Source organism: Lithobates pipiens, unplaced genomic scaffold (assembly GCF_037356315.1).
Source record: "Lithobates pipiens isolate NorthernLeopardFrog02 unplaced genomic scaffold, aLitPip1_a1.2 Scaffold_16, whole genome shotgun sequence".
NCBI lineage: Eukaryota > Metazoa > Chordata > Amphibia > Anura > Ranidae > Lithobates > Lithobates pipiens.
The window spans coordinates 93,221,672-93,234,997 of record NW_027507748.1 but is presented as its reverse complement, the minus strand read 5'-3'; the positions used below and the strand labels follow the sequence as shown (position 1 = coordinate 93,234,997).

At 41.0% G+C, this 13,326-nt stretch overlaps 1 protein-coding gene across 2 annotated transcripts in view; it reads right to left on the bottom strand.

Annotated features, from left to right (window-relative positions):
- CADM2 (cell adhesion molecule 2) overlaps positions 1-13,326 on the bottom strand; it is a 381,397-nt gene that overhangs the window by 170,907 nt on the left and 197,164 nt on the right. For both annotated transcript variants that reach the window (XM_077480109.1, XM_077480110.1), the window contains exon 6: positions 9,542-9,720. In XM_077480109.1, the coding sequence (XP_077336235.1) occupies positions 9,542-9,720 (179 nt within the window). The remainder of the gene's footprint in view (positions 1-9,541; positions 9,721-13,326) is intronic.

Here is a 13,326-nt window from a genome sequence, read left to right as displayed (position 1 = left end):
AGGAAATGTATCTTTTTGGTCCATTTGTTAACAATTTACTCAGTGACTGATGAACAACCACCAAGGAGGCTTCCGCTGCGTGCCTCACACTGAGCCCAAGATGGCACAACACGGATTAGGTTCGTTAGGCAACGCTCTTCATAGGGACCTTGGCACAGCTGCAGATCTGAACTTGATAAATAATTCATAGTTATCTTTCCAGCTTTCAAATGAGACGATTCAGATTGAAAATGTGACCTGCAATATTATGCTTCTAGCAGGATCTTAATAGGAAATACAAACTGAAGCCGTCCGCCACTTGTTACCACAGCATGTCACCTCTGCATTAGTGCAAATGAACATTTATCTGAGCTGTTGAGTCTAAAAGGAGGTGATATGAGAATAAATTCTGGAATATGGTTCACTTTACTCGTCTAGACATTCATCAGTGTCTTTCCATTCTCCTTCACGCTAAGCAGCATCAGATTTATAAAATTAAAAAGGAAAAAAAAAACTCTCTGTCTTATATTAAACTCCTTCTGATGATAAATCTTAGCTCATATTGTCTGCCATCCTTTCGTGTTTTGTGTACCAGTCTGAATTTACAATTACTTTCCTGCAGTAATACCGAACATCAGGCTATAAAACTTACTCTGATCCAGCAAGTTACTGTCCCATGAGCTGTATGATGCTTGGCACAAGTAAATCTTTTTTTTTTTTTCATCTCTGAGCATGTGTGTTTAAAGTGGAGCTCCAGCCAAATGACAAAATTGATAAATACACTATTAAAGCACACATACACACATTGGGGATTATTTACTAAAGCTGGGGAGTGCAAAATCAGACTCACTTCTGCATAGAAACCAATCAGCTTCTAACCCCAGCTTGTTCAATTAAGCTTTGGCAATAAAACCTGGAGGCTGATTGGTTTCTATGCAGAAGTGAGCCTGGTTTTGCACTCTCCAGCTTTAGGAAATAAACCCCATAGACACACATACAAAAACAGTATTTGTATATTTATACTCTTTATAATAAGCTTATTACCACTGGACTACACAGTATGACTGCATAGCATGAAAAAGATGAGCACACTTTTTAGAATATGCACTTTTTGTCCTCCGTGCCTTTGCCTTGCCTTCAAAGCCATCAACTACCATCAAGCAGAGTTAATAAGCATTGTACTTTGAAGATGATAAAGTCAAGGGCCCCATTCAAAGAAATAATGTGATACTGACAGTTGTTTTCCTCTATTTGTGGAAGGTACTCTCATTTAGAAGTTCTAGGAAAAGTGGGCACTCCAGAACTGTAATGAAAGGTTAGTCTTCACCTTAGAGGATCCACGTGGTGGTGAGGTTATATATGTAAACTAAGGGTTAATTAATGAGTGACATTTGGTGTTAAAGAGTATTGCAGCCCTAGATGATCTATAACAAAGCAGGAGATTGGAACAGGCTTCATTTCTAAAGGGAAGTAAGCAAGATTTATGAAACTGCTGAGACTATCCCCAACGGGGCCATCTCTTGTTTAGGGGTAATAACTCTGCCCAAGACTGAGGCAGTTTAACATTTCAGGGTCGGTTCACACATGAATAGAGCTGAGTTTTTCTCAGTCTGACCTTGCATAGAATGTGGTAACAAAACTTCCTATGGTGTAACTGAAGTAATGTGCCCTTGCTTTCCTAGTTCATAACATGTAATCACTATAAAAGGCTGCTTTAGGACAGGTGCTGGCAATCCAGCTTCACATCCCAGCCTAAAACAAAGGAAGGCAAGTTTAACATAAGCCCCTCATCGCCAATGCCTTATTCAGGGGCTTCCAAGCTGTTTGAAAACATAGCTCTCATCAGCATTGGGAACCAGTGCTTTAAGAGGCGAGTTCCATTTCTGGGCATTTCTCTTAAAGAACCCACTTCAGTGTTGAAAGACGTCTAGTGCCATCCTAGGTAGGCTTTTAGCGTGTTAGGTAGATTTACCATAGTTTTTGGGTACCATGTAGCAGGGGAGCAGTGATGATTTGCTTTTATCTGTTCTAGGTTCTGCTGGTGCAGGCTCAACTACTTTCCTCGGCACCCCACTGAATTCTGGGATATAGTGAATGGGAGAATTTGACCCTGGCCTGCATACTCATGCACTTTCAGACAATCCCCAGTCAGGAGAATGAGTGACCAGCAGGGCTGAGAGAGGTAAAGGGGTTGGGGCATAGAACAGCAATCTCTTGTTCCTGGGGGAGTATCCTTGGAGGCTGGCAACTGCACTGAAGAAATCCTCTTTGGGGTCCAAGCTCCAGCTAGGGTTTGGGGACCAGAGACTGGCTAGTATTACAGGTGGCTTTACAGTACCCAGAGCACGCTGAGTACTAGCCTTAAGAATCCTATATACTTTATTTGCCACTTTTAGGAGAGTTCATTACAGTTTACTCAGGATTATATTCATGCTGAAACATTCCTGCATTGAAGTTAATTTGCCTTCAGAGTCAAGAGGGTGGTTAACACTCTCAAGCAGCAGTTCAGTGTGATCGCCCTCTATCACATTTTTGTTAGTTCTTTTGAAGTATCCCAAGGCTCACTACCAACCCATCCAAGTTGAACCAACAAATAAACCGCAAAAAGACATGCACAACCTATTTTCTGACTGGTGTGACTGTGAATTACTGTGTGCCTGGCTGCCATGTGCCTATCAGGGAATGGAACCTGGGTCCAACCAGCCGGATTTCCCCAGCAGTCTAGGGTCTGTGCCACAGACAAATGGGTTGGTATTATTTATTTTTGAGGTCCATAAGCTCCTGTTTTTTTTTTTTTTCAGACATGGGGACAAGGACCCTGCAGATATGTTAAAATAAAACTGAAAAAAGGGAAAGCAATAAACAAATCTACAATTAATTACTGCTATTCCGTTTATTATAAAGCCAAAAAAGTGGACCATGGGAGCAGATCAATTGGCATCCAGTGCCGCCCTTATTTAAAAAAAAAAATCTCATTTGTTGTGTAATCAGCTATTTTCCTGTGTCATTACTGGATGCACTGTCTGAAAAAAAATGTTAATACATGCAGCCTAGGATATGCAGCCTGAAATGGAGCCTGTCTAAGGCAATGGGGTGGATTTACTAAAGAAGCATGGTAATGGTGAATGGTAATGTGGCTTATATTACTTAAGTAATGCATGGCAACATTGAATAGCCAATCATGCGCAAATGAATACAATTTTTTTTTCTAATATTTGGATTACTAAACTAAGTGAACATTAAAGTGGTTGTAAATCTGCAATATTTTTCACCTTAATGCAATCTATGCATTAGGGTGAAAAACCTTCCCCCAGAAGCTCCCCCCAGAACCCCTCTTTTTTATTACCTGAGCCTGATCCAATCCAGTGATGTGCACGAGCACAGTGGCTCCAGCCACAGTCTCTCTCCTCATTGGACAGATTGATAACAGCAGGAACAATTGCCTCTTACTGCTGTCAATCAAATCCAGTGACACGGAAGCGGGGCAGAGTCCAACTGTCGTGAAAACGGCTTTCCCTGGGAGCACCCAATAAAGAGGATAGGCCTGGAGCACTGGTGGGGCAGCCCTGAAGAAGAGGATGGGGGCTGCTCTGTGCAAAACGAGTGCACAGAGCAGGTAAGTATAGGCATGTTTGTTATTTTTATTAAAAAAAACAAGGATTTACAACCCCTAAGTGCAAATTATCCACTTTGGCCATCAAGCCAACCATTGCAAACAAAATCCACCTTCACCCCTACCAAATAAAAAAAAAAATCAATAAGCCCGCAAAAAGCTACTAATGCATACTTCTCCGGTAAAGTCTGGGTCCTCACTTCATTCTGCTATGGTCAAGATCCTCACATGTGGCATTTATGGTTGTGTTGGTTGTGTTGGATGCCAGTTTCCCCTGCCACGCCCTGTGGTTCCATATGCCACCCCTAATGTCCCTACAGGAATAGCAATGCACAGTAGAGCACCAGGCATCTGCCCGGCATCAAGATTCTGCCATAACTTTTTAAAACAAGGGTGGTGATGTTAATGTACTGCTGGAGAGGTAAGTATTAATAGTCTCCTTTTACAGGGAACAGGACTTTTTTTTTTTTTTTTTTTTTGCTTTTAGGGCTGAATGACTTGTGTTAAAGAATTAACGCAGTTCACTTCCAGGTGTATTCCATTTGCATTTAAGATCCATTTAGGACAGCCCTGACCTATCAATGAACTTGAAGCAAAGGGAATGTACCTAGAAGAAAGCTGCATTTACCTTAGCCTGCTGTTGATCTCCTTCTGACCTGTACTTCACCTTTTTCTAATCTTCTGCATCTGCTTGTTTCAATCTGCTTTTGCATTCCCATTGACTTGTATAGGAAGAGGAACCATTGACCAAGAAAAGCATCAGAACAGATCATTATCCACACAGAAAGCAGGACGCTTGTTGGAAAATAATTTCTAACTTTAAACACACATACTACCACAATAATACTTAAATGGTACCAGTGCATAGCTTGTATATTCCTTGAGATATTTCTTCAATATGTATTTATTAAAAATCCACTTTTCATGCTGTTCTGCATGGTATGTATCTTAATGTATTCAAAGCCTTTGTAGCTTAAACATTTGACCTTTGCAATAAAAAGTGGTAGGTTGTGCAGATGGTCAGAAACGGTTCTTTTTCATATTTAAATTGTACTCATAAAATAGGCATCAATGTATAGAGCAATATGAAGAAGCCGCATTGTTATGTGTAAACAGATTACCACCTACTGGGATACCTGCTGGCTTGATATTACACTAATAGCTGTAGACTCCTTCATACCTGGGGGTGTTTTTCCATCTTTATGAAAATTCTATCAGCTTAATAGAAACAGATTGGTGGTATTGTGGATAACTTCACTAAGGAACAAATAAATATTCTGCACAGCGGTTATTAGCTTACAGTAGTCTGCGGACATCTCAGGATGGAAAATAACAAGTGCATTTTTAAGCAGAAACCCAGACATAAAAAAAAATGTCACTAAAACATAGAATATCCATAATGTATACTTAGGAAAATCTTGGTATTAATTGTAAGCTATTGAATGGTCTGTGTAGAAGGTTAACAATCAGTTCCCAGCAGGTGTGCAGGTTCCCTGTGTGCATTGTGAAAGAGGTCCCTTTCAGGGAAAGGCATTGTAAGTTTGAGAGTAACTTTGTCTGAGAGCGTTTTGCAAAGACAAACAAAATTTTTAAATACATTTTGACTTGATATACAAGCGATGTCTTCATATACAAGTAGCACCATGTCCCAACTGAGTATAAAGAGGAGACAGGTGCCTCAAAGTGTAGCAATATAATTACATTTAATGAAGGTACAACATTTAGCAACTCACTGCGTGGGTTTCTTCCGGGTACTCTGATTTCCTCCCACTCGACAAAGGCATGTATGTTAATTGTCTTCTGTCCAAAATTGGCCCTAGTATATGAGGACCTTGGATTGTGGGCTCCTTCAGGGTAGGGACTGATGTGAGTGTGCAATGTACATGGATAGGGAAAATTGTAGACACTCACTCAGGTTGAACTGGATGGACTGGTGTCTTTATTCAACCTTACTAACTAACTATGTGACATGGTTGATGATAAAATCCGGCATATTTAAGTATGCAGGGGTCTGGGGAAAAGCTGTCCAGCCTGTCTGCCGCACCTCCCTCAATGTCATCCCTTCCACTCTGTGCTCCATGAGAGGTTCAAGCCTCACTTTCAGGTCACTCTACTGCAGGGTAGTCTTCCTGGTCACAATTTCAGACTGACAGCGGTGAGAGCCGGCGGTGCGGAGGATGGTCTATGTGGACAGCTTTACCCCGGATGCCTGCATATTCAGATGTGCCACTTTTAATCATCAACCATGTGAGTTGCTAAATGTTGTACCTTCATTAAATGTAACCATATTATAACCGTACATTTAGAAGCACATCTCTTCTCTTTTATACTCTGTAGCTTCTGCTGGATTTTGCTTCTAATCCCCCAGTGGAGGCTGCCATTTGTAAATTGACATTTTATGGTTACACAACATATCACATTGCTATAATCTTTTTATATGTACTATAAACTGAAGGACTTATGAATAAATGGTTGTGGAACGAATCATTTGAGTTTCCATTATTTCTTATGAGGAAATTTGCTTTGATATACAAGTGCTTTCGATTACAAGCATGTTTCTGGAATGAATTATGCTCACAATTCAAAGTTTTTCTGTAGCTAGTTTAGCTCAGGTTCACACCAGTGTGATTTGTCATGTGAGTTGACGGTTCAAAATTGCAAGACAATTTGCACCCCATTGCCAACAATGGAACTGTTCAAATCATTGTGACTCAAGTTGCAGTGACTCGCATTCCCGATTGGCTCCCACAGTTGTCAATTTCAGCCAGTGAGACAATCAGGAGATGGAGGGCGGGGCGGGGCTGAGCCATGGCTCCCAGGGAAAATGGATACGCAGCCCCCCACAGCAAGCAGCTTGCTGTAGGGGTACTCGGATGGAGGGAGGAGCCAGGAGCGCCAGCGTGGGACCCTAGAAGAGGAGAATACATGCTGCCCTGTGCAAAAATACTGCACAGAGCAGATAAGTATAACATGTTTGTTATTTTTTCTTTTTTATTCTTTATAATCAATGAAAGTGCCTAGTGGGTATTAGAATTGAAATGTATAGGTTGGTATCCTCATCCTCATTAATTGAGACAACATGATAACGTACTTGGAGTAGTCCATGTTAAGCCCCTTTTGTTCTTTTTTATTCTTTGTTAAACAAGGCTTTAATAACTCTTTAAAGAGGAAGTAAACCCTGATGAGTTTACTTCCTCTTTGATTCCCTGCAAAGGTAAAGCATAATGGACTACTATGCATTGCATAGTAGTCCATTATGTGTCACTTACCTGACACAGGAGCAAGCGATGTCACCACTGCCCCCTGTAGTCCAGAGCATCCATCTTCTCGGTGGGTCTCACAGCTCCACCGTTGTCATTCGGCAAAGCCGCAATGACGTCACTCCCGTGCATACGCATGGGAGCCGCCACTCACGGCATATCACCGGCGCATACGGTGCCTGTCTTTCGGCAAATATATCCTAAACCATGTAGGTTTAGGAGATATTTCTTGGACCTACAGGTAAGCCTTGGTCTAGGCTTACCTGTAGGTCAAAGTTGGTTGTAAGGGTTTACCACCACTTTAATGTCCTGCTAAAGACCCCAAAATTTTGTTAATTTTAATATAAGATTTCATCCAACAATAAAAAAGAGACCTAGGTAGACAGAAGTTAATTATAATCCTTAATAAATATAATATTTTGCCTGAAGTTTGCCTCTAAAGTATGGCTTATGGAAGAATTTGAATGTTCAGTGCTAAATTAATGTAACTGTACAAGGCTATTTGTGACTTGGCATTTTTTAGATTTAGTTACTTTGACTAAAAAACAAGTTGCTGATATAGAAGACCCCCTAAGATCTGTCAGCTGCATAGTTCTGATAAAACACTGTCTCCCAGCTCCTGATTGTACATAGCTGTGTCACATAACAGACTTCACCAGAATGTTAACATTTACGGGTCATGATAATGTAATACTGTTGTGCACACACACTAGATTGAAATGTTAAGACTCACTGTTAGCATTTTTGACTCCAAGGCTACCTGTAGCCATGTGACATATTAATGGCTTTTAGTTGCATGACAAAGAACTAGAGTGCAAGCAATCTGCTTTATTACAGCTGACAGATACATTAAGTCATCTATCTATCTATCTATCTATCTATCTATCTATCTATCTATCTATCTATCTATCTATCTATCTATCTATTCTGTTATTATTCAGTTACCACTTTTTGTTCAGAAATCTAAATACCGGTATAGATCAAATTTTACATAAACACCAAGCCATCTGCACATCAAGCCATCTCTGCAAGACCAAACAAATGCTACAAAACACCCACAGAAGCACAAGAGCTATACTGAATTATGATAAAATGTGTATGAAAACACATGTAGGGGTTGCTTTGCAAAAGGAGCATAAAGTGTAACTGTAAACTGTTTGGCCTTCATTTAAAATGTTCTCTTTGCAAAGTGAATGCTGACTTAGTTTAGGAAAAACGATGGAGATGTGTTCACTTTGGATACTGACTAATGTTTTTAATGTTAAATGTTAAAACACTATTAAAAAACTCCATCATAATCACTAAGCTAATTGAACATTTTCTACTCCTTAGTAAGTCAACCCAAGTCATGAGCAGGGAAGTTTTAAAACAATTTTAAAAGAACTAAAAAAAAACAATTTTGCCCCGCAAGTGCTTGGATGATTAAAATGAATATATCTTAACTTTATTCACTAAGCTAAATGCAGATTTTCTATGCTAAGTGATTATTTTATACTCGCTAATCAACCACATAAAGTAACCGTATCTTATAGTGTGTGCTTCAAACAGGGTCGAAGAGGATTTTAAGAATGAACAGGGTTAAAGATGAATTCCTGGTATGGCATTTTTTATATAGCCAAATAGTATCTAACCCCTGAGAGCCCTTTAGAAGCTGGAAATCACTTCAGTAATCTCCACTAGCTTTCAGGTCCCATGCCCAGTGGCTGTCCGATTGCTGAAGTCAGCCACTCAGGCACAGGCACCATTCAGCATTCGCTATGTATTTTCTCAAAGAAATAAAAGCACTCTCGGAACAGATGAGGTGGAGAGAGTCACTGACATCATGCCCTCTACCTCATCCAGTCAGAGAATGCTTTGCATTCAATGAGAAAATTCTAAGTATTCTCTGAATGGTGCCCATGCCAAGCAGCCTCCTGTGTTCACAAGCAGCAAGGCAGCAACCCGGCACAAGACCTTAAAGCTAGTGGAGATTACTGGAGTTGTGATGTCTACTGCAGTGATTTTCAGCTTCTAGAGGGTTCTCACAGGTATGGTATATGCATAGTTGCATTGGCCCAAGCTCAACCAATGTAAATATGTACAAAAATGCCATACCTGGAATTCTTCTTTAATGTGTTACTGCAATAGCCATTGGTAGTAATTATGCATTCTTGCAGATGTAAAGCTTAAGATTTGTAACTGAAAAATCTGCTATCTCAAGCAAAAGTATTGGGATATTTTCCATAAAAGTTTCCTCTTCTTACCTATGTTTCTTATTTGGAGAATATTGCAATTCTATATCATTTAGAATTTTTACAGAATACAATATGCATACTGCATTTGGCATACATCAAGCGAGAGCTAATGTATTTGGTGTTGAGAGTTCAAGCAAAGTAGTTTATACTATATCCATTTCAGGAAACATGATGACTACTTGACAAGTAGAAAACATGCTTTTCATAATATGATAAAACACAAACAGGCTTATTTAATATGGAGAGCGAAGTACAATGATAATATACAAAGTACATTAACCCATGGCAGAAAGCATGCTTCTTTTCCTTAAGTGAAATCTGATTAGTTACTATTAGTTACTGCTTTCTCTACAAAGACATTGCACTCAGTGCTCCTATATTAATTATGCCTGAGATGTTTACTGTTACGACTTTATATAACTCTCATAGCAGAAGATAATGTATGACACACTTACCGTTTATTATCAAGATGTACTCTGCACTGTTTTTACCAATGGAGTTGGTTGCTTCACATCGATATGTTCCATTATCTGTTTTGTTTAAAAAGGTTATTGTTAATTCTCTTCCGTTCACTATCATTCTTTCGGGATCTGGAAGCTCTCCCCCGTCCTTTGTCCATAATACTGGCTCTGGTCTGCATCAAAGTACAAGAAAAGGCTAATTTAGAGAATTTGTGGGTTATGATTATGGTGTTTCAACAGTTGAGATCCTATAGCTGTTGCCAGGAGTGTATTCACATAATAATACATTTACATCCAGAATGCTAAAACATTTAACCATTTAAAATGTTGTAAAGCATTATATTTGATAAGAACTTAAAGCAGACCTTCAGTAATTTTTTAACTTTCCATATAGTAAATCTTCTGCCCTTGTTTTAACTTTTTACAGCTTTTAACTTTGGATAGACTAATCTTTCTGCCAGTAAATACCTTATACAGCCCACCTCCTGTTCCTTGTCTGGTAAAAAGGCTAGGCTTATGACATCATGGACAGCCCTCTCTTTCACTCTAATGAGAGTTTGCCAGGAAGGAGGGGGGGTGAGTCATAGGCGAGTCAATGAGAGCTGCAGGGCTGTAGAGCTGAAGGTGTGCCTCCGTGTGTCTGTCTAAATCCAGGAAGTGAACAGGCAGGAGCTTCAGCTGCCCACAGTTAAAATGAATGCAACCGGACTTAGTGGAGGGAGATGTATTCAGCATATTTGGCAAGTATAGAATCACAGTACCGTATATACTCGAGTATAGGCCGACCCGAATATAAGCCGAGGCCCCCAATTTACCCCCAAAAAACTGGAAAACTTATTGACTCGTGTATAAGCCGAGGGTGAGACATGGCTGTCCATCCCTGTGTGTCCGTCCATCCCTGTGTGTGTGTCCGTCCATCCATCCCTGTGTGTGTGTCCATCCATCCATCCATCCATCCCTGTGTGTGTGTCCGTCCATCCATCCCTGTGTGTGTATCCATCCATCCATCCATCCCTGTGTGTGTGTGTGTGTGTGTGTGTGTGTGTATTCATCCATCCATCCATCCCTGTGTGTGTGTGTGTGTGTGTGTGTGTGTATCCATCCATCCATCCATCCATCCCTGTGTGTGTGTGTGTGTGTGTGTGTGTGTGTGTGTGTGTATCCATCCATCCATCCATCCATCCCTGTGTGTGTGTGTGTGTGTGTGTGTGTGTGTGTGTGTGTCCGTGCAGCCTTGTGTGTGTGTCCAGCCTACCTGTGTCCCAAGCCTCCGTCCCGAGCCGCCGTCGTCCCGTGCCTCCTCCGTCCCGTGCCTCCTCCGTCCCGTGTCGTGCCGATGGATCGCCGCTCCAGGATCGCCGCTCTTCTCGGCGGCCATTCTACAATTCAAAAGCCGCGCCTCCGCCTCCGCCTGTGATAGGCGGAACACTCAATTTCCCAGCAGCCTGTGTTCCGCCTATCACGGACATCCTCTCATACTCGTCCGTAGTATGAGAATGAGCGGATGTCCGTGATAGGCGGAACACTGACTGCTGGGAAATTCAGTGTTCCGCCTATCACAGGCGGAGGCGGAGAAGGAGGCGCGGCTTTTGAATTTTAATGTCCGCCGTCTGTCTGCTCGATACGCTGATCGAGCAGTCAGACAGCGGTGACTCGAGTATAAGCCGAGGGGGCACTTTCAGCCTCAAAAAAGAGGCTGAAAATCTCGGCTTATACTCGAGTATATACGGTATATATAAAGTGGTTGGAGGGAAGTTGCAGAATGGCAAAAATGTTTTAATTACAAATTATGTGAGCAGACTGCAGTTCCTCTTTAAGGTTGCATTTTGGAAATCCTTATGGATTTCTTGTACTTAATTTGGCAGTGAATTGTTGTTTGTTATGTACTTAAACAATTTATTTAGCATCAGGCCATAAGTATGTATAGCTAATAGTAATGGTATCTGAATGGCCTAATATAATTTATTTAAAGGGTGAACAGGTTGGGGAAAGAGAACCAAAGTTGTATTCAGATTCTCTTTCTTCTTCCCTAAAATGTTGCTATGCCAAAACTGGACCTTAGACAAAACCATCTAAAGCATGAACTGCTCCTGCCTTATATTATTTATGCAGTACAGAAGAGTAAAATGATGTGTGGGCAACCAAATTCTTTTGTTTTTTCAGATGATTTGATCTAAAGGGCATTTTTATTAGAATATGTACTGTGACAAGTAAAGATAGATCAATAATTGTATGTGAATCTGTGGGTTAATATGATGTTTTCCAGTAAACTATGTTCTTTTTTATTCTAAAAAGGCAGTGATCAGCAACCTTTTTTACATTAGGCAGTCTATGTTTAAAAGTGCTGTGTGCTGTGTCTTAAAGCAGTGGTCATCAACCATGTCCTCAGGGCCCACTAACAGGGCAGGTTTTATGTATTACCTTGGGGAGATGCAGACTAGAATACTGCAATCACTGAGCAGCAAAAGATTTCACCTGTGATGTATTTCAGTTATCTTGCAAACCTGGCCTGTTGGTGGGCCCTTGGGACAGGGTTGATGACCACTGTCTGAAAGGGTTTGTAAAGGTTTAATTTTTTTAATTTTTTTAAATAACAAGTTACATTTACCTCCCCTGTGCAAGGGTTTTGCACAGAGTTGCCCCAATCTTCCTCTTCTGGAGTCCTCCAGCAGTGCTCCTGGGTCCTCCCCGCATCAAGTGCTCCCTTGGAGACCTGCATTGCAAGGGGACAACTGTGTGGGCATGCTCCTGAGTCCTGCTGCTGCGTCCATTGACACAGACAGTAGAACTTGGCCCCGCCCCCCGACTCCTGGGTCACTGGATTGAATTGACAGCAGCAGGAGCCAATGGCAGCGCTGCTGTCAATCTATCCAATGAGGACCCAAGACAGCTGCTGGAGCTGCTGTGCTTGTCCCCGTTGATGGAACGATCAGGTTCAGGTCAGTAAAGGGGGGGCTCTGGGGGGCTGCTGCACACAAAAGGTTTTTCACCTTATTGCATAGAATGCATTAAGGTGAAAAACCTTGAGGTTTACAACCCCTTTAAGCATTTGCATAGATCCAACTAAAGATGACTGACTTATTTGTAATATGAATTTCTCTTATGATTCTCAGCTCCATCTAGTGACCATCATTTTTTTTTTTTTATTGAAGTATTTCACGAAAATACCATATGGCTAGTAGATCAATTGTTGTGCCTATGCAAATTGTTAAGACATCCGTATGACAAAAGTTTATACATAGACCCTTTAGATCTGGTTGATCTGAAGGTAAATACCATCCAAATATATTAGAGGCAATGAATATTAACCATTACAGTCTCTGAGTAAAAAGTATATCCAAATAGATGGTTGAATAGAAACACCTCTGGGATCCACAATATAAATCTGAAGAACCACCACCGCATGGAAAGCCGCTTACCGCCCTTACTTGTTCAAATTGACGCGGTGGCGTCACTGCACGAATGCGATGATTTGAACGAGGAAGGGCTCCTTGTGTGTCGGCTGGCATTTTTTACATGCTTTTAATTGTAAGTACCAATATTTTTTAGTAATTAGGCTATGGTCCCCCTCTTTTCCATATGATGTATGATTTCACAGACCGTGAGTTCTATGGATAAAGCCTAGTACCTGTAGTATCTGAGAGGCATCCCTGTGATCTTCTATCCAGATGTCAGAAGATGTGGCTGGGTTATTACCGAATGTTGGTGTGGGTTGGCCCTCTGGTAAGCGGCTTTCCATGTGGTGGTTCTTCATATTTATATTGTGGATCACAGAGGTG